We start from the raw sequence: 25,078 nt of genomic DNA on the forward strand, positions 1-25,078 counted from the left end.
TACATTAACCACGAGTAACATAGGCTAAATTTTATATGAAATATATTTGATAAATAGATTTTGAGGCGGTACAAAGTTTGCCTGATCAGCTAGTTATTAATAATTGCACAAGTGCGACGAAATTTTCGATTTTTGTTTCAAGATTTTTTTATTACGGTAGTTATAGAATCAATAAATAAACCGAAAAACATTGAAAACTAATAGTTTTTGGTATTGTAACCACCGTTAATTTTTAACTTTAATATTTTTGTAGCTGCTGTTATCATACACTGTAAAAATATCAAATGTCTATTTTTTACGGTTCAATACATAGAGTAGACAGACGGACAGACAGCGTGGAGACAGTATTGGGGTCCTGTTTTTACACTTTGGGAATGAAATTCTTAAAATATATATACTCGAAAATTACCATAACGAATAAGTTAATATTGATTATTACTATTATAACATACGCATATCTATGACAACGACAGTATTATTATGTTTACTATCTCATGATTTTTTATCTGTACTTAATTCTAACAGAAATATCGCTTTACGATTTTCTCGCCACTAGTTGTCTCTGAAACAAGTGTCTTAATTCTCAGATAACTCAGCGTAAACCCTTAGGACATAAATAAGAATTTTGCTAATCTTCCTCTGAAATACATTCATTATTTACCTTTAAGGGCTTAGCTTTGAGAAGGCTTTATTAACGTTCTTTTCATAGGCGATAAATACAGGGGATTTATTCAGGCTTTCTCATCATTTTCACTATATTAAAGTGTTTAGCTATATTATATTAAGTAGAACCTTTGTGGCACCACCGTCACACCTATTTCGGCCTAATGATGACATTGTTAAGCGCTGCTGTGTGTTCTGGTTTGAAGGGTGTAAGGGAGAGTTATCCGAGGCGTACTTCAGCGCGTGGCTGACTTCAGATAGGACTCTTATCAAAATTTACCTCTTTTATGGGATTACTACTACTCTAATTTGTTCCACTCACGAAATATTACTATTATGCGCTAACAATAAAACCAACAGTATCAAAAACTAATCATTTTTAACCTAAGTAAAAATATATGTCCTATTTTTTATATTACAATATTATCTTATTATTAAACATAATATATAATACTATAATAGACTTTATTTAACAAACCAGGCGACCACAGATAAGAGCGGATTCTCCTACCACAGTTTTATAAAAACTTACTGGGAGAGATCCTATGTATTGTATTGTATTGTATTATATTGTAAATTACCTTAACTTTGTTTTAATAAAGGATTTTTTTTAATAATTTTAAATCTAAGTAAAAAAATATTTGACTTATTTTTATATTACAGTATTCTTGAAAGTAACCAAAAATCATCTTTGTTCCAGAAAATGACATCGCCCACCGATATCCGGAACCACCGACAAGTTTAGTCCTATGATCTCGACATCAGATATAGAATTGATAGACCAGTTACTAAAATGGAACACCACACAGCGAATACAAACAGAATTGTACATAGAAACTATAAGAGACGAAAACACAACGAACGATGTCTATCAAATATTCCCTACAGTAGATAAAAAGCCAGAGACAAAATGTGATGTAAATAGCAGTTTTCATAATTTGTCAATTAATAATTGTACAGTGACGGATTATGACGTGTTCGAAGTGTCTGTAGTGATAGTACTTTTCCTGTTAATAGTAGTGACGGTGATAGGGAACACGTTGATCATATCCGCGGTGCTTACGACGAAACGGCTGAGGACAGTGACGAACTGTTTCGTGACGAGTTTGGCAGTGGCGGACCTGCTCGTCGGGATATTTGTGATGCCCCCGGCTATTGCTGTTCATATTACTGGTAAGTTTGTATAAGGATTATTTTACGTGAGGAAACCGTTAACGTGTATAATCCGCGTCAAACTGCTAATCCGCTCTGAACGAGTCGCGAATAGCAAATTGTAGATATTAGCCGGACGAAGATAGCACGGGACCCTTCCTAGCATCCGTTCGTTGCCCGCTCTCGCCCACAGGTACATAACTGCATTAGCATGCTGTTACGTTGCTACGGAATATATACTTGTAGTTGTACGCAATAACTTTAGAGCGGAATAGCAGTTTACTAAGAGTCTTTATACTACATATCATTATCATCCATCTATTAATTTAAAGAGTTCTTCTTCATCCTCGTCAACCCCTTACTGTCCCACTGCTGGAAGGGTGTTTTTCCCATAGTGAGAGATTAGGCCGGAGTCCATAATAGTGGCCGAATGCGGATGTGTGGACTTTTGAGAAGAGTTTTAAAAGAACTGTCAGGCGTATAGGTTACTTCATGATGTTTTTTTTAACAATTAAAGCAATTGATAGTGAATTTAAATACAAACCTAACTTAACTTGACTAATTTATTTTTCAAAATAGACAAAAAAATTACAAAGTTCGATCTTTGATTACCAAAACAATGGATAGATAAGAAATAAAACGTAAGACAGAATTACAGATACTTCAATCTTGCGATATTCTCCAATCTCATAGCAAAATCGCGAATAATCTTCGACGAGGCGACGTAGAGAAAAAGTGCAAATAAAATATCGAGTTCTTTGCAAACTCTCGGAGCTATAAGAGGTTTTTATCTTCCATTCTTTAGAACTATTATGACGAGCCATAGTACATAGCTGTTCAACTGTCTTCTGATAAGTAATTACTTTGTTTTATGCAGAATATTTTTTAAAATGAAGTAACAAACAATAATGTCCTGATAGTACTTTGTTTTATCTAAAATATAAGCAGCATACTTTTTAACACGCTTTTATTAGCTGTATGTATGTGAATATTAGAACCCGATTTCTATCCACTTCGAACGTTCAGTTTAATTCAAAACTTTTTATAATAATAAAAACCTATGACAATACACGATTTCAATAATTTTGTACCATTGTCCTTATCAACATTAACGATTAACGATTTTCGAGACGAGATTGTTCGAGCGCCTTAGAGAAAGTTCATCGCAAAGTTACTAGATTGCAAACAATTATTGCTTTTTAGTTTCAATAACTGTTATAGCGTGATTTTTAGTTTTGAAAATAATAATGATATTTTAATTGTAGTAGCAAACGATGTCTTGATGGTAAGTGGCTTATGGACATCTGTAACCAACTCTTTATAAAATAGGTTTTACCTGAAGTCGATCACAGATGCCTTGCCACTTTTTCTTTGCGTCAATTATTTATAGACACTTATTGATACAATTTTGGTAATTACCATCATTTTAGTGTCCATATTTTTAAGTATAAAATAAGACCTACTTTGTGTTAGTGAGACTTCTATTTCCACTTTGATAACATAAAATCAAAATGGCTTCCATATTGTAATGGGTGGTGAAACATAACAAATAATTTGTCAATCAAATTTATTGTATTTTACCCTATTTTACCCCACTAAAAGCTCCAATGACCAGACAACCTGTATACAAGAACTTGAGAAAACCTCAATAGCGTGATTCAGGAACAACAACATCAGTTTCAATATTAAGGAAAATTCCTTAGCTACACGTAAATGATGATTTCCGTGGTCTTCGGATCTCGTAACTACACTTTTTCCGGGACCCTCTCATTTTCCGGGATAATATTTTCCCTAAATGTTAATAAGTAATATGAGGCAGCATAACTCAAGATCTTTCCTTATATTTTCGCACAAATAAATATACTTACATACATTTTTTGTAAGTGAAAACACAATACCCCTAACGATTTTTATACGCAATTGTCCGGGTTCGATCCCGGCTTGACTTGCCTGCAAATTATAAATAAACGCTTTCTACACTCACAGCCCCACACTAGGATTCCCTGTGTCGTGGGTGCCATGGACACACACATAGACAAATACACAAACACCCAGACCCAGAAACAGAAATCTAAATTCATCATTTAGATATCTGTCTGGCCGGGGATCGAACCCGGAACCCTTTGCGCGTCGGACCGGTATGGTGGCGGCTCCGCCACGCGGGTCGTCAAAAAAATATAAATAAAATATAAACAAAATAGAAATCAAAATCAGAAGTAGATTTCAATTCTGATTCTGTACATATTTTGATATTTAATAGCATCATTTTTTTTAGGAAATTTTGTGTAACATAGTTAGGCGTTCCAACTTAGTCCTCAAGGGTAGCAACGCATTTGCGGCTTTTGATCGGATTCTTATCTTATCTGAGATTGATTACAGACGCCCTGGGGTGGCAGTGGCAACTTACTATCAACTGCTTACGTTTAGGGCTGCATACTCGTTCGCTACTTTTTTATTACAAAAATATTCTTTTATGTATTAAGTCATATTTCCAGTAAAATTATTAACTAAAAAGTTATCAACAATGAACTTAGAACCTTGAACTAAATAAGAGACATTTCATTTAGTCACTACTAAGTTGTTATTGTTAGATGAGACAACTTTTACAAAGCAAAGTTTTACTAATTAAAACCCTTATTATTAAAACAATGACATATGTCCCACATTTTTTTCAAACGGTAGTAGGGTTGTATTGATATTTTCCCTGTAGTTCCAGGATTAGAATAGGGCTACAGTATCCCCTGCCTGTCGTAAGAGGCGACTAAAAGGGGCTTCCAGGGTTGCGGCAAGAGTGGGACCTCGAACTGTCTAGTAAGCGGCCCCTGGACGGACGGTGGTATGTGTTGTCGCATACCATCGTAATCACCAGATGTTGTGGAAGGAGCAAACACTCCCCCAGGGCAAAGCCCGATCGAGGCATCGCGCTTGGAGGACTCCGGTTGAGTTCTGTCGGAGATCCCAGAGTTCTCCAACAAGCGTTGAGGACGGCCATCTGGAGGGTTTAGTGCGGTAAAAATCCCACATAACCCGGCATCGTTCCCACGTCGTCGGATACCTTTTGAAGGTTTCCCCCTCGTAACAAAAAAAGTCAGAATGAGAATAAGATTGATTAGGCCGTAGTCCACCGCGCTGGCCAAGTACGAATAGGTAGACTTCACATACTTCCAGTACTTCTTTATGATCTCTGGGATATGAATTTACTCACGATGTTTTCCTTCACCGTTTACGCAAGTGACAATTAATAATATGCACATAACTTTTGAAAAACAGTGCGTTCCTGGGATTCAAACCTCGGACACTTCGATTAAGAGGCCGCGTTTCCTTAAGCTATCACTACTGTTATAATAAATTTAAGTAATTTGGACACGAAAACTAACTGACCCAACAAATCACTGGAATCAGGGTCTAGTCGTGACCCGTAAAGAGGCATCAGTAACAAGGTCAGATGGAAATCGTTAACGAAACCTAATGCAGTAACCTTAGACCAAAATGATAGACGAGGCTTCCAGATCGAAGTGTTGAAGTTTACACCAGTACGTTATGAAATTGTGTACTAGAAATTTTACATGTATCGTTTTGCTCTTCAACATTAAACACTTGAGAAATAAACACAGTAGTGTGGCATTAACACGAGGTATCAATAAATAATCGGTATTTTCATATTTTTTTCTACCAAAAATCGTCATCTGTTACATATAATATATGAAAGCTTATGTAAGTGATATTGATATCACTTACATAAGCTTTCATTGCATCAACGTAATTTCATATGAGGCGTTGTCTATCTTTTTTGGTCTGAGGCCAGTACGGGGAAACGAGAGCCGACACGAGATTCGATAATCAAATCCATAACGAAACTAATGAAAACTAAAAGTAGTCTATAAAGAAACTAAAAATAGTATATAAAGGAACTAAAGAAAACCTATAAGCTGTTGCTTACAACTCTAGTATCATAAATTCGGTCAAATATGAGTAACGTGTGGGGTAAGGTAGTGCAGGGTAGTGGAGGACATATGCATAAAGTAATAATAAAATTTAAAATATGATAAGTACAGATTATCCTACCTGAGATGGTCTCAGATGCGTTGTTTTCCCTGAGAACTAACATGTAACGGCTCGGATAAGTATGTCTCCTTTACCACACTTGAAACCGAGACAGCAGCGCTTAACACTGCTGTTATTAGGCAGAAATTGGTGCAGCAGTGGTGCCTCCTTAGTCGAACCATTCTACCACCTTAAACTAATAATAACGGATTAACCAAACCGACCAGAATAATGATATTGTAGCAAACATTGCATTAGAAATTTATTATCACTTGCTAAACGGTGAAGGAAAACATCGTGAGGAAACCTGCACACGTGAGAGATTTATAAAAAAAAGAAATCTCGAAGGTATGTGAAGTCTACCAATACGCATTTGGCCAGCGCGGTGGACGATGGCCTAATCCGTCTCATTCTGAGAGGAGACCCGTGCCCAGCAGTGGAACAGTAATGGGTTGATGATGATGATAAAGATTATCCTACCTGAGATGGCCTCAAATGTTTTCCTTGAGAAATAACATATATTGACTCGGATAAGTATAAGTACGAGTATGTCTTCTTTATTTATCTACATGCTGTTATTAGGCAGAAATAGGTGAAGCAGTGGTGCCTCCTTAGTCGAACCACATTCTACCACCTGCAACTAATACTAACGGATTAGCCAAACCGACCAGAATAATGATATTGTAATAACATTGCAATATAATGGAATACTTAAGACGCCAATACTCCCGATAAGGGCACTAATGTAATAATGGCTTAGGCTTTATTGGGAAGCTAATCTGTCAGGTGATTAAGGTTGAATATTGCAATAGTAAGCAGTGATGGCCTACTTGTTAAGAAACTCGTCCTCTCGATCGAGAGGTCCGAGGTTCAAATCCCAGGCACGCACCTCTGATTTTCAATGTTACGTGCGTATTAGAAACTAATTATCACTTCCTTAAACGGTGAAGGAAAACATGGTGAGGTAACCTGCATACCTGAGATATTTATAAAAAAATAAATGTCAAAGGTATGTGAAGTCTACCGATACGCAAAAGGCCAGCGCGTGGACTATGGCCTAATTCTTCTCATTATGAGAGAAAACCGGTGCCCAGCAGTGGGCCGATAATGAGTTGTTGATGATGATGATGATTGCAATAGTGTAAATAAGAGTTGTAGAGAAAATACTAAAATTACATTAAATTTATACCAAATTAATTAGAAAATTCTGATACTATACCAAAATACACATACCCATGTGTCCGTGAAACTGCCTCACTACCTCTGAAAAGTAGTGCAATAGCTTACGTACTATTAAAATATATAAGAACAAATAAGTTTTAATTAATTTTAGTATTAAGGTTATTGAACGGCCGCGTACGATGTTCATTTGTATAGTCCGCGTAAAACTGCTAGTCCGCTCTGAATATAGAAATGAATCGCGTCGCCATAGCAAATTGTATGACTACACCTGCTCGCAACAACTTCAGAGCGGACTAGCAGTTTGGCGCGGACTGTACAAATTTTAGTAAGCATACGCACACACTTTTTTTTTTTTATAATATAAGAGTAGCAGACGAGCATGCAGTCCACCTGATGGTAAGTGGCTACTGCCGCCCATGGACATCTGTAATCAACCCCAGATAGGATTAGATAGTCCCACCCGAGGTCGGCCACAGACGCGCCGCTACTCCTGAGGACTAAGCTAGAACGCCTCGGAAAAGTATGTCTCCCTTACCACACCCTTCAAAACGGAACACAGCAGCGCATAACACTGCTGTTATTAGGCAGAAATAGGTGTGGCGGTGGTGCCGACGGAGTCGAACCACAAAGGGTTACTACCACCTTTTTATGTACTTATATTGAGAAAGAGATAAAAAATCGCAATTACCATTCCCACCACCACTCCCATCACTATAAGGAATTACGTAATATTTTCTAACTGTTTCGAATTCTCCTTTTGATCTAAATATAACTTTAGAAAAAATAAATAGATATTAATCTTATTTAAATTCTAAGCTAAATACAGGCCATAATAAAATTAATGATCGGGTTAATCCCATAACGGAAATTACGTTTTATGTTTAAATGACAATACTCTTTAAAATGATTGATTACGTTCTATTCATAAACTTCTGGAAAATGATACTTAAACATCACAATATAAATAAATAATGGTATTAGAACTGTTTTAAAATAAACCAGAGTACGGATGGACATGTCACTCTTGAAAAAGAAGATAGGAAAGAAAAGAAGTGAACGATAGAAATATTTGAAGGTGTTGGAACCCTCTGTCGTTTGACTTTGGCGGCACCACCGCCACATCTATGAGTACCTAATAACAGCAGTGTTACGCGCTGCTGTGTTCTGGTTTTAAGGGTGTGGTAAGGGAGACATACTTTTCCGAACCATTACAGCTTAGTCCTCAGGGGCGCACCTTTGGCCGACCTCAGGTATCTTATCAGGTATCAGGTAGATTTCCATGGATGACAGTAGCCTTACCATCAGATGGAATGTTTGCGTTTGTCATTTTAATTTTATACAACAAATTATTAAACAGACCTAAAGTTTATTTTAGAAAGTAATAAATTCGTACCAGTCGTAGATTTAAAAAGAATATTAATGCAAATCTCTTAATTCATAATTTTACTTACTTTCGCATTTTCTTTTATTCTTTCTCTAACTGAAACATAAATGAAATTGACATAAGGGACCAAAAGTTAATAAGTCAATGAATTCAGGTGTCCCCAGAGAAATTATTGCCGAAATAAAAGTAATGGTAAAGGGTTATATTTCTCTCGAGTATCATCGTCTGAAAGTACTTTAATGTTTAACGTTCCTAGGTACTTACGAGTTTCAGTAACATCTTGCTAACTACATACATAGTTTTAGTTTTATATGATTTTAGACTAAAATTAGTCATTTTACGATGTGACGGGTACTCACGATATCATCAGCAACCCATTACTGTCCCACTGCTGGGCACGGGTCTCCTCTCATAATGAGAAGGATTAGGCCATAGTCCACCGCGCTGACCAAGTGCGTATTGGTAGACTTCACATACCTTTGAGATTTTTTTTTTATAAATCTCTCAGGTATGCAGGTTTCCTCACGATGTTTTTCTTCACCGTTTAGCAAGCGATAATTAAATTCTAATACGCACATAACTTTGAAAAATCAGAGGTGCCTGGGAATTGGACCTCGGACCTCTCGTTCGAGCGGCCGAGTTTCTTAACCATTAGGCTATCACTGCTCACACGATATGCGGTTTTTTTAACTTCTTTATTGCCGATATTTCGACATATCTGATACATTAGGGCAAGTGTAAATTAAATGTAACTTTTATGATGTCGTCTTCAACTCATTACTGTCCCACTGGGCACGGGTCTCCTTTTAGAGTGAGGAGTTTAGGCCATACACCAAACTGGCTATGTGCGGATTGATTGACAACTTTAGGTTTTTTATGAACTCTCAGGCATCATGTTTTCATATTTTCCTTCGCCGTTAAAACAAATAATAATTAATTCCTTTCTTCTAAAATTATTCTACATTTATTATATGTTTTTGCCTTTTTACTTACACTGTTTTTCTGTGTTTTTGAAATTAAGAAATATTTTTTCTATCTTGAAAGTGTCGTGTTAAAACTGAGTACCTAAAATCATTAGGTACTCAGTTTTAACACGAAAAAAGCTAAGAATACCTTTGAAACTCAAGGATAATTATTTAAATGTTAGGAACCACTCAGTGGCACTTACTTTTACATAAAACATTCTCTTTGGCGTAAGTTTTGTTTTGTGTAAAGTTGGGTACTTAGAATGGATGGACCAAGTTAGGTCGCCAGGAGAACATTTTTTGTAATTTAGAAATAGTAAAGGAGCCCACCTGATGTTAAGTGTCATTTGTAATCAACTTAAATTATATACAGTAAATACATATTTGATCATTTACAAATCAATGATCTAATTTTAAATATCATATCAAAACTAGCTGACCCGGCAAACGTTGTGTTGCCATATAAATAAAAAAATGTTAAGGGTGAACAACCCTTATCACTTAGGGGTATGGAAAATAGATAGTAGCCGATTCTCAGACCTACTGAATATGCATATAAAATTTGGTGGAGATCGGTAAAGCCGTTTCGGAGGAGTGCGGTAACTAACATTGTGACACGAGAATTTTATATATAAGATTTAGAAGGTGGTTAGGAATCCTCTTTGGTTCATTCCAGTTTAAAGTTGTGGCACGAAAAACATACTTATCTGAGGCGTTCCAATTTAGTTTATAGAAATCCTTTGCAATGCATAGGTGACCGATCTCATGTAGGACTCCAATTTTATCTAAGATTGATTCTATATGTTCATGAACTCATTTCCTTCTTCTATATTATAAACTAGCTGACCCGTCAAACTTTGTACCGCCTCAAAATCTTTTTATCAAATATATTTCATATAAAATATAGCCTATGTTACTCGTGGATAATGTAGCTTTCGAATGGTGAAAGAATTTTAAAATCGGTCCAGTACTTTTTGAGCCTATTCATTACAACCAAACAAACAAACAAAGTTTTCCTCTTTATAATATTAGTATAGAAAAGTGTTAGATTAATTTCCATACCATTCATTAAATACGTTAGTTAAAAAACGCTTGTAGAAAAAACTCAAATCTCATTAGAATTTTTCGTCCTTTGCCGACATTTTACGTAACGCCCTTGTGAAAGCCCACCTTTAATCATTCTACGTAAGTTTTATTTCGACAAGACATAATTTCCATGTCAAATTAGGTTTTTCTAGTGAAAGTTTATTCAGAAAATGTTCAAAATGTAAATGGGTGTTGGCTAATTCTCACGAAACGTGCTAATGTTACGTAATATTACGTCTTTGATTTATAACTAGAAAGTTTTTTCGCTTCGCTATATATTTACGACAATAATATTTCTAAACTATAAGTTTTGCGTTTTCGTTTTTATTTATAGTAAAACTAGCTGACCCGGCAAACATTGTGTTGTCATATAAATAAAAATAAATTAAGGGTGAATAACCCTTATCACTTAGGGGTATGAAAAATAGATAGTAGCCGATTCTCAGACCTACTGAATACGCATTTAACAGTTGGTGAAAATCGGTAAAGCCGTTTCGGAGGAGTACCGTAACTAACATTGTGACAGGAGAATTTTATATACAAGATATAACAGATTTTCTGTGTCCACAGTCCAAGCTTGACAACGATATTACCTATTTGATATTATGAATTATATAACGCATTTGGACGTATTTTAACATTTTTTTTAACATTGTACTACAATGTAACTATTATTTTGTTCGAATTTAAACCGAAGGGTATTGTTCGTTGGGAATTGGGATTTGTAGAAATTATGCGTGATATTACGTCAATCGGTTGAATTTTGTAGGTTTCAATATTTGTTTAAAAGCCTTTGCCTATCTTTTATATGAGGCCTATATTCCCATGACACATTTTTTTTATCCTATAACCTAACGATTAAAATAGGCAGACGTGCTACCTGATGGAAAGTAGTCAACGCCGCCTATGGACATTTGCAACACCAGAGGAGTCGCCAATGCATCGCCGGCTTTGTATGAGAGCTCTTTTTGCACCTTTTTTGAAGATATATATTTTTAACACATATATATTTTTAACTTATTTAATATTATTATTTAAGTACATTAAAATTACAAACAAATATATATTTCTATTTTCAGTCTTATGAAGGTTAAACACCAAATTTATTGTCCTAAAGGTAAATGGGAGTTTGTCTGATTTTCACGTCAGGTGCCTAGTATTGCGTAATATCACGTCTTTGATTTACAACTTAAAGTTTTAATGTTAGGGATAAAACTATTAATTCAGTAGTTTGCGGTGTATTATTGTTTACAGGAAAATAGAATAGAATGGTTCTGTTCTTGTAAGGTTATTTATCATTTTAATGTTGTTTTACATATAAGGTATTTATGTGATATATTCAGTATTCTCTATATTTAAAAGCGGTAGTACTTCTAAAGTTCGACAAGGGAGGTACTACCAAATCTATTTCTTGTATGAAGCAGTTCAGGTAGAATACCTTTTTTTGTTACTAATTTATTGTTACTAGTTACTATTTTTTTGTTACTAGTTAATGTTACACTAATAGTTACCCCTTCGACTCTTATGCTCCCAACTTTGTTTAACTTTATAGATTAGATTTTTTTGAAAAACCCTGTTCCTCGACCGAGCTATCGAAATCCAAAAATTCCATGACATCATTTTTTCTCCAGGTAAATGGGAGCTAGGCTGGATCCTCTGCGACATCTGGATCAGTCTGGACATCCTGCTCTGCACAGCGTCCATCCTGTCTCTGTGCGCGATCAGCGTCGACAGGTACCTGGCTGTGACCAGGCCACTCACCTACTCCAGGAGACGAAGGTCGAAGAAGCTGGCGCTGACCATGATCCTCTTCGTCTGGATCGCCGCTGGGGCGATCACGTGCCCTCCTATGTTCGGGTGGTAAGTATTGCTTCTAAAGAAATCTTATAAAAACAAAAAATCGACTGCTTAAAAATTATATAACTCGCACAATTCTGGCGAAGTCAACAACACCAAGGGAGTGCACTTACACCCCGGAAAGTACATAGACGAAGAAATCTCTGAAATAGCGCTATAGAGCGATACAAAAACACGCCAGGACCATATTTGTAGAATTCAATCAACTTTTTAGACTCGGTCCTATTAAACTTTCCGCCCAGGCCTTATTCAACCTCCCTCAAAATGATCCTGGCGGCGTTAAAATCCAACAAATAATACATGCATACATACTTACAATTGTATATTTAAAAGAGCTTATCTCTCTCTCTTCTTCTTATGTCTTTATCTGACATGAAAAAATTCATGTCAGATATGTCGACCAAGCTTGTAACTGCTTCCGGGGACCAAAAAGCTGGCGGCTACTTTGCTCAAAGGCTAAGCCTTGCCGTTCAACAAGGAAACGCCGCCAGCGTTTTGGGAACCATGCCTCACACGGCAATTTTAGATGGTTTATTTTATTTATGATTTTATCTTTTTTACTCTTGATTGTATATATTGTTAGTTAGAAATATTTTGTATATATTTTAGCTTTAATAATTTCTTGTTATTTAGTAATAAAATTTACTGTAAATGATATAAATAAAACTGAAAACGAATACCAAAAAAAAAAAAAAAAAAGAGCTTTTCAAAACGTATTAAGTAGTAACGTCATTATGTTTTTCGAATTTACAAAAATGCCTTTCATTTGATACTCATCGCATAGAGTGCATACAAAATAATTGGTTCGCCAATTTGGAGGACCATATTGGATTTAGAATGACGTCACGAAACTAATCATGCATTGTCCAAACCGAACGTGGAAGCCTAATTTCAGCTCAATCAGTTGAGGTTAACTGATTTAAAATTCAGTGGACATATTTGAGTTATCTCACAGACAGACAAACTAAGTAAACAAGTTAAATAAATATTTAAAAAAGAAAAATTGACAAAAATTTAAATAATTGGCCAAGTGCGAGTTGAACTCGTACACGGAGAGTTCCACATTTATTTTTTATTTTTTAGAAGTAAATCCATTATGAATTTTTAACTCATTAGAAATTTGAACTGTTTATCTATTATGATTCAACAGATTATAGCGACCCCCGTTTATTTTCAAGATATGTATTTTAGTACTTTCTGTTACAGCGGCAACTGTTGTACATACTCTGTAAAAAATTCAAGTTTCTATCTAGTACGGTTCATAAGATAGTCCTGTGACAAACAGACAGACAGCGGAGGCTTACTGATTCAGTTTGGATACAGCACCCTAAAAATGTTATTTATTTTTATTGAGCTTTGTTTTTAGCGTGTTTACAACATAACATTCGCATTTATTCAAAAATATTAGACATAGAAATAGCTTTTTCATGATTTATTTGTATGTGGATGTAGTTTTAGGTTTAAAGAACCCTTTAGTTTGTCTGCGACGGCTCTAGCGTTACAGCAATATTAATCTTACAACAGGATTCGAGGATCACAAAGTTTATTATTTTTAGTCTCATAGAACAAGGAATTTATTTGTAAATGACAAAAGGGTACTTTAATATTATTATCTAGGCTCTCATGTGATAAGAATAAATATAATCTATTGATTCTTATCACATAATAAATAAACTGTCAATAAATTGGACGGTGGTAGAACCCTTTATGGTTCGACTCCGGTGGCACCACCGCCACACCTATTTCTATCTAATAACATCAGAGCCCTACTGTGTTCTGGTTTAAATGGTGTGGTAAGGGAGACATATATTCCGAGGCATTCCAGCTTATTGCTCAGTGGTAGCGCGTCTGTGGACGTCCTCAGATTGGAAACTAATCTTATCTGGGGTTAATTGCAAATGTCCATAAACGATATAGCGAATAGTCTCTTAACATTAGGTGGACTGCATGCTCGTCTGCTACTCCTATATTACATAAAATATCTTTTGTCACATATACAATATTAAATCTGCACGTTTTAGATCTAAATGATCTAAAGGGTAAATTACCCTTTTCAAAGTTATTTCTATGTTTTGAATGATAACCAGCTGTATGAGGCAATGTCGACTATTTATAGAAAACCGATTCAAATTCGGGTTATGACAAAGTTATATTAAAGTTATTCGAGCCAGTTAAAATTTAATTCGGTTAGTTTAAACTATTTATACGAATGAACTGTGTGAAAACAAAACATTTTAGAGAATGATAATAGTATTTATTTTACGCAAACATTGCAATAACTAAAGTTATAATATATGATGTATTTTTAACCGACTTCAAAAAGGAGGTGGTTATATGAAATGTTTTGCAACATAAATATTTTATTTTTAAATTATAATAATAATAAAAACTGAAATATATGATATTATGTAAAGTAATTTGTATTATTATTACGTAAAGTAGAGAAGAACAATTTAATATATGGTAAAGTCAAAAAAGGTAAAGTGGTATTATTACTAAACTAAGAAATAATAAATACATATATATTTTAATAAGAAACTTGATTAAAATAACCTGCTTTGATATATATTTTTCAAAAATGCATAAAAAAATCAATCGGTCGACAGAGATGGTTCGACTCCGAAGATACAGCAGTGTTAAGCGCTGCTGTGTTCTGGTTTGAAGAGTATGGTAAGATATACTTATCCGAGGCGTTCCAACTTAGTCCTCAAGGATAGCAACGCATCAGTGGCCGACCTCAGATAGGAATCTAATCTTACCTGGGGTTGATTAAAAACGTTTATGGAAGTAGCTACTTACCATCAGGTCATGCTGGTTTTCTTTTATATATAAAAAATAAAAGCAAAAGAATTAAAATTTTATGATGAAATATGAATAATGAAGGCTCTAAATGCTCATAAAAGCTCAATTAAGCTTATTTTCTACTTGAAACTTAAGCCTTGAAACTTTACGCTTGAGCCCTTGTTATGCACTCAATCTTCTTTTAAATAGCACTTATTTAAAATTATAGAAAACTGAATAGAAATTTCATTGAAATCTAAAGAATGCTTATTTTTTTTTAGTAGAATATTGGTTTCTTATTATTTAGGCTAAGAAATAAGTGTCAAATTTTGAACTCAATTGGGTAAGATTGATTTTATTACTTGAATATTGATTATTTAGACATCATCATCAACTCATTACTGCTGCTGGGCACGGGTCTCCTCTCAGAATGAGAAGGATTACGCCATGCTCTACCGTGCTGGCCAAGTGCGTATTGGTAGACGTCTATATACCTTTGAAAACTTTTTTTTCTCCCAGGTATGCAGGTTTCCTAACGATGTTTTCCTTCACCAATTCAAGTGATAATTAATTTCTAATACGCACATAACTTTGAAAAGTGAGGTACGTGCCTGGGATTTGAACCTAGGACCCCTTGATCAAGAAGCAGAGTTTCTTAACCACTAGGCTATCACTGCCCTTAAACACTAAGGTTCAGAATTATATGAACTCTAGATACTGTAACACAAGGTATTTGACCCAAGAATTGGGAGAAAAAGGTCATTTAATCCTTCGAAAAATAAGAGTATGTTGCAAATTTGTTACTATATTTTAGTACTGCTGTAAGTGTAGCAATGTAAATGTTTAATTTATATTCGGATACTTTTTATTAGGGTTCCGTACCCAAAGGGTAAAAGCGGAACCCTATTACTAAGACTTCGCTATCTGTCCGTCTGTCCGTCTGTCACAGGGCTCTATCTCTGGAACCGTAATAGATAGACACTTGAAATTTTACACGATGCACAACGGTAGCCGCTATAACAACAAATACTAAAAATAAAAAAGTTGAATACAAAAAGTGATCAACAACAAACTGCTATTCGATATTTTTCCAAGTAACTTTTGAACCGTTATAGGTAGACAGTTCAAATTTTCACAATGTATACTTCAATAGCTGTTATAATAGTAAATACTAGAAAATAAAAAAGAAAGAAAATTTTGGTTGTACGGAACCCTCCAGGTGCAGGTTTAACTTGCACTTGGCCAATTGTTATTATTATTATACATATTTTTATTACCGTACCAATAATAATATTTTTAAAAGAAACAGACACTCCAATTTTATTTTATCGTATACATTATTTTGAATCAATATCAGGTCAACTGAGTTCAAGTTTTAACTGAACAAATTATATTCTTTACCTATCTAGTCCTGAAATTGTATTTTCAAAAATAGTTCACACAAGAGAATTAAAAGTAAATATATTTTAGGTTTTGTGTATTTATTATTTAGAGAGCAAATGGGCTTTTAACAAAAGATATTCGAAAAATGTTTATCTTTTGAGTATACAAATAATTTATTCCCGTATTTACGGTAAAAATATTTTCATGAAATACTGTTATCTTCTTTAATTTGAACTTTTTACGCAGAGATGTGGTTTTGGGGTTTGAAACCGAAAGCTCATCCATAGAAACACATATTTGAAGTTTGTTGATTAAATGGAAACTTTTGAACTTAATAAATAAAACACTTCTATGTACAATACTAGCTGACCCGGCAAACGTTGTGTTGCCATATAAATAAAAAATGTTAAGGGTGAACAACCCTTATCGCTTAGGGGTATAAAAAATAGATAGTAGCCGATTCTCAGACTACTGAATATGCATATAAAATTCGGTGAAAATCGGTAAAGCCGTTTCGGAGGAGTACGATAACTAACATTGTGACACGAGAATTTTATATATACAATATATAACACTGAAGTACCAAACGCGCATGTAGACCACCTGATGGTAAGTGGCTACTACCACCCATAATCACCTGAAATCAACCCCAGATGAAACTAGATTTCTACCTTAGGTTGATCATACGTTGCGGCCACTGAAGACCAAAAAAGTATGTCTCCGTTACCCCAGTCAAACCCGAACACAGTGGCATTTAACACAACTGTTATTGGACAGAAATATTCCGTACAGACATATCCCGTCCAAAAAAATGTTTTGATTATCTACTCGTTCAGTTTTGTAACTACTTAATTCAAAACGATCGTACTGATTTGAACAATTTTACGAAACGAATACAATAATTACAGGGAAAATGTATCCTATACATAAATTTCTATATATAGAATACATATATCTGAAAATATTTCAGATTCTTCCAAAATCCAAGAGAATCCCACGTCAAAAAATTACTTGTTTTAAACAAATTCCTCTTCATCAGGTACGAACCCGACCACAACCAGGGCGGGGTCTGCCGTTACAACCAGAACCCTGGGTACGTGGTCTTCTCTGCGATGGGGTCGTTCTTCCTGCCGATGATCGTGATGGTCTACGTGTACGCGAGGATATCCTGCGTGGTGGCCAGACGGCATCAGCAACTAGCGAGCAGCGCTACTAAATGTGGAAAGGTATGTTCTTTCACCATTTCTTCATATACGAAGATATATTGAAGCGGATGATCTTTATTGATGTTTCGAAATATTTCTGTAAAGAATCTTTTCTGAATTATTTTTTATTTTTATTTCTGAATTAAATGCAAAATATTTCACGGGTACCAGTGTCATACCTATTTCTGCTCTAGACACTATTGGTCCTAATATTTCGTAGTATGAAATGTGTATGTATGTTAAGAGAAGCAATCAGGTACCTAGGAATCTCATACCGTTAAAACTGTAAAGTGTATACCATACCAAAGTATACAGTAAGCACATTTTATACCCTGCATTAAATTCACAACAGTATTTGAATATATATTCTTGTTTCAGAGAGGAAAGCTATCATGCATCAGAACTGAATCAGACTCCGGTTCCGACAAGCTATCTTTACGGCAGAGCGCCTCAAAACAACCCTCCAAGAACTCAGCACCAAGCGAGAACTCCTCACAAGACCACAAATGCCCTTGCTGCTTCAAATCGGAAAAACCAAAAAAACCAAAACATCGAAACAGCAACGAAAGAGAATCTAGGTTCTATGAAGTCACTTTCAAAGCCAACTTTAAGTATAAAGGCTCTGGGAGACACAGGACTCATTCAGTGAAAGAACATATGGAGAATAATAGAGTCTCGTCGTTAAGACGAGAGACAAAAACTGCTCAAACATTAAGTCTTGTTGTAGGAGGATTCGTCGCCTGTTGGTTGCCGTTTTTCCTCTACTACCTCCTCACTCCTTTCATTCCGAGCAATTATGTTAACCCCGTCCTAATGTATATACTCACTTGGTTAGGATGGTTCAATTCTGCGATCAATCCCTTCATCTACGCTTTCTATTCTCCTGAATTTAGATTGGCTTTTTGGAGGCTGACGATACGAAAATGCCAAAAGACTAGACGTTAGTTTTATTTCAGGAATGTCATGAATTACGATTTCGATTTTAAGTTCAGATGCCTTTGCTGCTACCTTATTTCATTTTATTTTTATTCAAACCTTTTTAATGCTGTTTAAAGAAATGATCGGTGAAAAATTCTGTATACTTTAATGTTATGGAGCGTTTTTACTGCATCTTTCTCAATTTATTTGTCACTTAAATTTTTATAACATTTAGAATATTTTCATTGCATCTATTTCTATTTTCCTTTCATATCATCTTTATTATTATTACTATTTCTACATTTTCTTTTATTACTAGATTTGAAATCTATCCCATGTCCACTTTATATGAAAGCTATTTTATTTCTACTATTATATTCGTTTTTACTTTTACTAATTTGGTTACTAATTCTTGACATTCTTAGGTACCTATTTATCCATATTCATTAGACGACATTATTTGCAATGTAGAGCAAAGCGATAGATTCCTCATATAAAATAAATAGGTGGCTAATCACAGTTAAAATTTGGAAAACTTTTATTCACGAAACATCTGGATTTCTTCACTCGACTATCAATTGGTTTTCTTTTTTTCTATATACATTTTGTCTTTTTTTTCTACTTTTATTTGAAAAAATATAACAGAAATAACGATTTAAAAATTAAATTAAAATTATAATTCAAGATTGCGTAGCCTACACATGCGATTACCTACATTTATTTGTCAATGTTAAAATGAATATTATAAAAGAAAATATAATCAATCATTATGTAAAATTGGCTTCATTTTAGGACTACCAGTAACAAAGTTATCGAACCTGTGGTTTCATGAAAATTAGGATCCGACCTAACCGCGTCTGAGTGCTTTTAATAGTATCTATAATATCTAACTACATTATACGTAATAACATTACGAAATAGCCAATCTATTGATTAACAACATTTAATTGCAAAATATTTCTATTACAATATATGTATAAAATAGTTTGATATATAATATATCAGAATAATGTTTATTCGAATATATTTTCTTTTATATAATATGAAACATTTTGACAGGATTTTGTTAAATATTTTTAACTAAAATCAATTTCAAGGTACTATTAAATAGTTAAACAAATATGTTAAGTTTATTGTTTGTTAAGTTTGAACTTACTAAACGCACTTTATAAACAATGTTAATAAACTTAATGATAGAGAAATAGATAATTAATTTCTAAAAGCATTGAAGTAAAACAGTTATGTTAAAAACGTTTAACCAGTAAAGTGGAGAGTCAATACATATTACATACCCACAGAAATGAGTCTATGCCCACTTATAACTGTTTTTTGCTACTACCAATAGTACAGGTAAACAATATTATTTTCATGAAGTTTTGAGCAGCAAACACGCGGGCAGGTCACTTTATGGTAAATAATTACAGCTCATGGACAGAAACAGACAACCCCTATATATAATTAAAGTCCTACCTGACGTCTACCACTGAGGTTTTGAGTTGAGTTGAAAGTTGTATCACTTCGAATAAGTATCTTCAATTTACTACAATCCTTCAATCAATTAATTTTTCGGATGGGGATAAATAGATGTGTCCTTGTTCCTATCCAGAAAGCTAAATACAAAATTTTGTAGCGGTTGCTTCAAAATTAAAGGATTTCAAAAAAACCATTTTCCCCTATTTTACCCTCTTAGGGGTAGAATTTCCAAACGGCCTTTCTTAGTACTTTTTTACGCTATATAGTGAACCTTTGTGCAAAATTTCAGAACTCTAAGTTAAGCGGTTTTGGCTGTAGTTTGATTTCTATAAACTGAAAAAGTAATTTAATTAGTCTGTCAGTCAGTCATCTTGCAGTTTTATATATATACAAATATGTTTTTATAATCTACGTTTAATTTACTTTCATTTGATACCCCACTCGATAGGTTCCGTTAACTTTTTTTTTTAAATGTGTCACTATTTCGCGCCATAAATTCGCCCTTTTGATTTTATTTTTCTAACACCTATCTAAGGACACTCGGGTCATTGAGACGAATATAATGACACCTTAACTGTCGAAATTTATCCAGCCGTTCGTAAGATCGGATCAAATAAAGAAAGACAAACATACAAGATACGCGCGAAAAACATAACCCTTCCTTGGCAGTCGGGTAAAAAACAAACAACTTAATACTACTATTAAAGAAATAAGCGTGTTATGGTCAACTCACAAACAAGGTTTGAGAAGTAGAAACCACGTCTCTGTTCTATATAGAGTTGGTTAAAGATGTCCATTGGCGGCGGAGACCATTTACCTCTTTCATCAGTTTTTTTTTTTAATATAGGAGTAGCAGAGCAGCCAGCCGTCCACTTGATGGTAAGTGGTAACAGCCGCCCATGGACCGTAATCAACCCCAGATAGGATTAGATACTCCTACCTTAGGTTGGCCACAGATGCGCCGCTACCCATGAGGACTAAGCTGGAACGGCTCAGAAAAGCATGTCTCCCCTACCACACCCTTCAGACCAGAACTTAACAGCGCTTAACATTGTTGTTATGAGGTAGAAATAGGTGTGGCGGTGGTGCTGCCGGAGTCGCACCACAATAGGTTCTACCACCTTCAAAGTTGTTACAGAATAGGTTACAGATGGTCATTAGCGGCAGGGGCCACTTACCACCAAGTGGACTTCAGACTCGTTTCCTATTTCAATACTTTTACATACCTTTTTTTAATATCACATATTTATTAACTATAATATAAAGGATAGATCGATATTACATATAACTTATCTGCTTTATTGAATGAACGAGCACCACGCATGGCCGGTCGGCATGATTGTGGCTAAAATTACTTTTTTGCTTCGGATATGAGATTTTTAAGCCGGGATCAAAATTCATATATTTTTCGCCACAGAATTTTCATTTGGATTTTCTGCATGTTTATTAAGTAACAAAGAAATTACAATGATCAATTTATTCATAAAAATGAAAGTTTAAAAGTTAAATAACTTAAATTTAATATTTTAAAATAGAAATTCATTTCGCATTTTTTAACTTTTAATTTAAATTTTATTTAGTATTCATTCTGTTATTGTTCGTTCAATATTAATCCTAGAATGGATAGTAATTTACTGTAGGAATAGATAGCAATTTATATGAAAATGTTTTGTGTATGATGCTGTTGGTGTCTTAATAAATAAATTAAATAGCATAAGTAAATTAATTAAATAGCATTTATAGAAAAAAGTATTATTAAGTGTAATTCAGCAGTATTAATAATAATTAATCAACACATTGTAAAATATACACAGTATTTGTAAATAGCTATTTTATTGTAAAGTTAGATATATTTAATGTACTTTTTTATATTTCGTTGTTAGATTAGGACTACGAGTATTATTATCTGATATTTCGCGAAAAAAATAGTTTTCACTTTTATTTATATCTCGCAAATTAATAGCAACGAAAAATTAATTAATTTATTAATATAATATGGTTATCGCAAAAAATAATATATTTGATAAATAATACAAGTATTTTACTAATAACATTTTGTTATGGAAATTTCTTTAGACTTAATTATAATAATTCAAAAATTAAACGCAACGAAATATGTATGTCGTTTTATGTTTATTTTGCAAAAGTAATCTAATATTTATCGTGAATAACATTAAGCGATGTATAGAGTGTATTATTAAATATTACTTAATATTGTTAATATGTAGGCATAGATTAGTAAAGATTACTCACTCCTAACTAGAAAATGTACCCAGTTTTGAGAATTGAAATACTTGCGTAAAAAAGTTTTGCCACGTCTCCGTGCTAAAGTATCCCTAAAATATTAGAAATAATTCTTTATTTATTATATAAATTCATGTAAATTACGCAGTATTAGTTATTTATTCGTAAATTTTCTCTAAAAATGTTTTTATTTGTCAAGAATTCAAAAAAAGAACTTACGATAATAAGCCATTTGTGACTTCATTCAATTTCAAGGCGGCGAAGAATCTTTACTAATCTATGTATGTAGGTAATAAATTTTTGTAATACTTATAATATGTATGAGTGAATAAATACAATTTATCCATGTAAATATCATTATCCGATATATATTTTAATTACCAGATCTACCTATTAATCATATTAATCATTAATGACAGGGAAACTAGCTCACTCAATAAATTTATTGCTTGGACGAAATAAAATACAACTATTTCATTGTAATGTGGATTTTTAATTTGAATACTGTATTGTATTAATGTATTTGTATATTTTTACGCATAAATTCGGACAAAGTTTCACAGATACAAAATAAAATCCGTTACTTAAGAAATTTCTTCGAACAAACCGCGAGGAAACCACATTTCTGATTTGGTAGATTCAGGTAATAACCACTTAACTATTTTCTGCACTGTACCCTTACCATGAGTTTTTACGTTTTGACAAATATGACTGTTTTGGTATATGTTTATGTATTTGCCAATACAAATTCCAATCAGCGCCCCTAGCGGGTTGTATCAGAACTATAGTGTCAGTAACGTAACATTAAATGTCTAAATTGACAAAATGGCGCTTTATGTTTTGTCTCTCTGTTTGCAAACATGTGAGGCAGACAAAAAGACTTGAGCAATTACTTATTGTTACGTTTACTCAGTCTACTGAAGCAAACGGAACAGAATAATGGATTGAGTAAACGTAACGTAAAATTGTGGGATGTTTGAAAACTTATGGTAAGGGTACTGAGTATATAAATTTACAAGACGTGTAACAGATAGATACATAGGTTCATAGGGATCACAGTGTAAAGGTTGCCTTTTTGTAAAAGCAAAAATATTGAATGGATTCATTAAGTCATTTGTTTTTCATTAGGGGTTGAAACCCTTTCAGATTAGTTAGACAAAATTACACTTATCCGTCATCCTAAACTCTATGTTCTTCAATAAGTAGAGACGGTACCATATATACAAATTAAATTCACTTAGAAAGGAGAGTTCTTCAAAACAAAATATATCTCACATATAGGATCTCTATAAAGACATTTCTGTATCCTTAGTATGGGGTTTTACAAAAAATACTGTTTTTGTATTTGTTTACGTATTTCCCATATATTTCCAATCAGTGCCCCTAGCGGACTGTGTCAGAACTGGAAATATGTAGGAAATACGTAAACAGTAATTATTGTAAAAACGTAAAAACTCATACTAAAGGTACTGAACGAGTCTTAGTATTTTATGACGTCATTTATAAGTAAATAGTATACGTACGATGGTCAATTAGGACTGCGAGTTTTGTGATAAATTGTAACTAAATAAATGTTTAAATTATTACATTGAATTTTATTTCAATAATGAAATTCCCAACTTTTTAGAACCCTTTAAATTCCGTGGAGACTGTGGCTACATCATTTTACCTACTTCTGGCTTATAAGAGCAATTTTTATCCAACAGTTCCACATCCTTTAAACTAGAATACACCACGGCATACCTTGTATTGCGTAAAGTACTGTTCCCGACGAATATACCTTTTTTTATAATAATATAGGAGTAGCAGACGAGCATGCAGTCCTCCTGATGGTATGTGGCTACTGCCGCCCATGGACATCTGTAATCAACCTCAGATAGGATTAGATATTCCTACCTGAGGTCAGCCACAGATGCGCCGCTACCCCTGAAGACTAGTTTATTCTTTTTTTATTCTTTGTTTATTCTTTTTTTTTCTATAATATATTTTGTATCGTCCATAATTGTATGTTTTGTTTTGTGTTCTTCTTTTGGGTACAATTAAGAATATTACTATTATTGTTAATATTATTAATATAGGAGTAGCAGACGAGCATGCAGTCCACCTGATGGTAAGTGGCTACTGCCGCTCATGGACACCTGTAATCAACCCCCGGTAGGATTAGATATTCCTACCTGAGGTCGACCACAGATGCACCGCTACCCCTGAGGACTAAGCTGGAACGCCCCAGAAAAGTATGTCTCCCTTACCACACCCTTCATCCCTACACCTACACCTATAAAACCTATAAACATGAGCGAAGCTACGGGTATAAGAAAATATCTTATAAAAATATCATCAAATTACTCAAATCATTGATTACAAGCACATATATTGATTATAATAAAACAAAAGAAAAGAAAAGATAAAATCCAAGAAGCCTGAGACATTTATTACGAAAGAAATGAACCACACAATTTCCGATTTCCGCAATCCGAGATCGTTTTCTCTGAATAGGAAAATCTCGTGAGCGGAAATCCTTAATGTAATAGCCGTATACAGTTTCTGATCAGTAAAATCTAGATCTGAGCGAATATTTTTGAAGATGGAACTTTAGAGTTAGTTGTTGTCCGTTCGTCTTAGATAAAAAAGACAGACTACGCCGATTAGTAATAATAATGAGTTTTAACCAGATTTTCTAGAAAATTATAGACGAAAATTGGTCAAGATTAAATTAAGTTTCACGATACCTGGAAACATTC

General features: G+C 34.0%; 1 protein-coding gene across 1 annotated transcript; it reads left to right on the forward strand.

Annotated features, from left to right (window-relative positions):
• The first annotated feature begins 1,369 nt into the window (after positions 1-1,369).
• TAR2 (tyramine receptor) lies at positions 1,370-18,652 on the forward strand. Its single transcript, XM_073076560.1, has 4 exons — positions 1,370-1,836; positions 12,108-12,336; positions 17,537-17,723; positions 18,081-18,652. The coding sequence occupies exons 1-4, from the start codon at positions 1,413-1,415 to the stop codon at positions 18,645-18,647; spliced, it is 1,407 nt and encodes a 468-aa protein (XP_072932661.1). The 5' UTR covers positions 1,370-1,412; the 3' UTR covers positions 18,648-18,652.
• The last annotated feature ends 6,426 nt before the right edge of the window (positions 18,653-25,078 follow it).

Source organism: Epargyreus clarus, unplaced genomic scaffold, assembly GCF_041222505.1.
Source record: "Epargyreus clarus isolate Ecla_fem2 unplaced genomic scaffold, WU_Ecla_fem_2.2 ptg000002l, whole genome shotgun sequence".
Classification (NCBI taxonomy): Eukaryota; Metazoa; Arthropoda; class Insecta; order Lepidoptera; family Hesperiidae; genus Epargyreus; species Epargyreus clarus.

Coding starts and splice junctions, on each gene's coding strand:
- TAR2 (XM_073076560.1), top strand. CDS start 1,413: ATGATCTCGACATCAGATATAGAATTGATAGACCAGTTACTAAAATGG. Junction 1,837..12,107: donor TATTGCTGTTCATATTACTG/GTAAGTTTGTAT, acceptor TTTTTTCTCCAG/GTAAATGGGAGCTAGGCTGG. Junction 17,724..18,080: donor GCGCTACTAAATGTGGAAAG/GTATGTTCTTTC, acceptor TTCTTGTTTCAG/AGAGGAAAGCTATCATGCAT.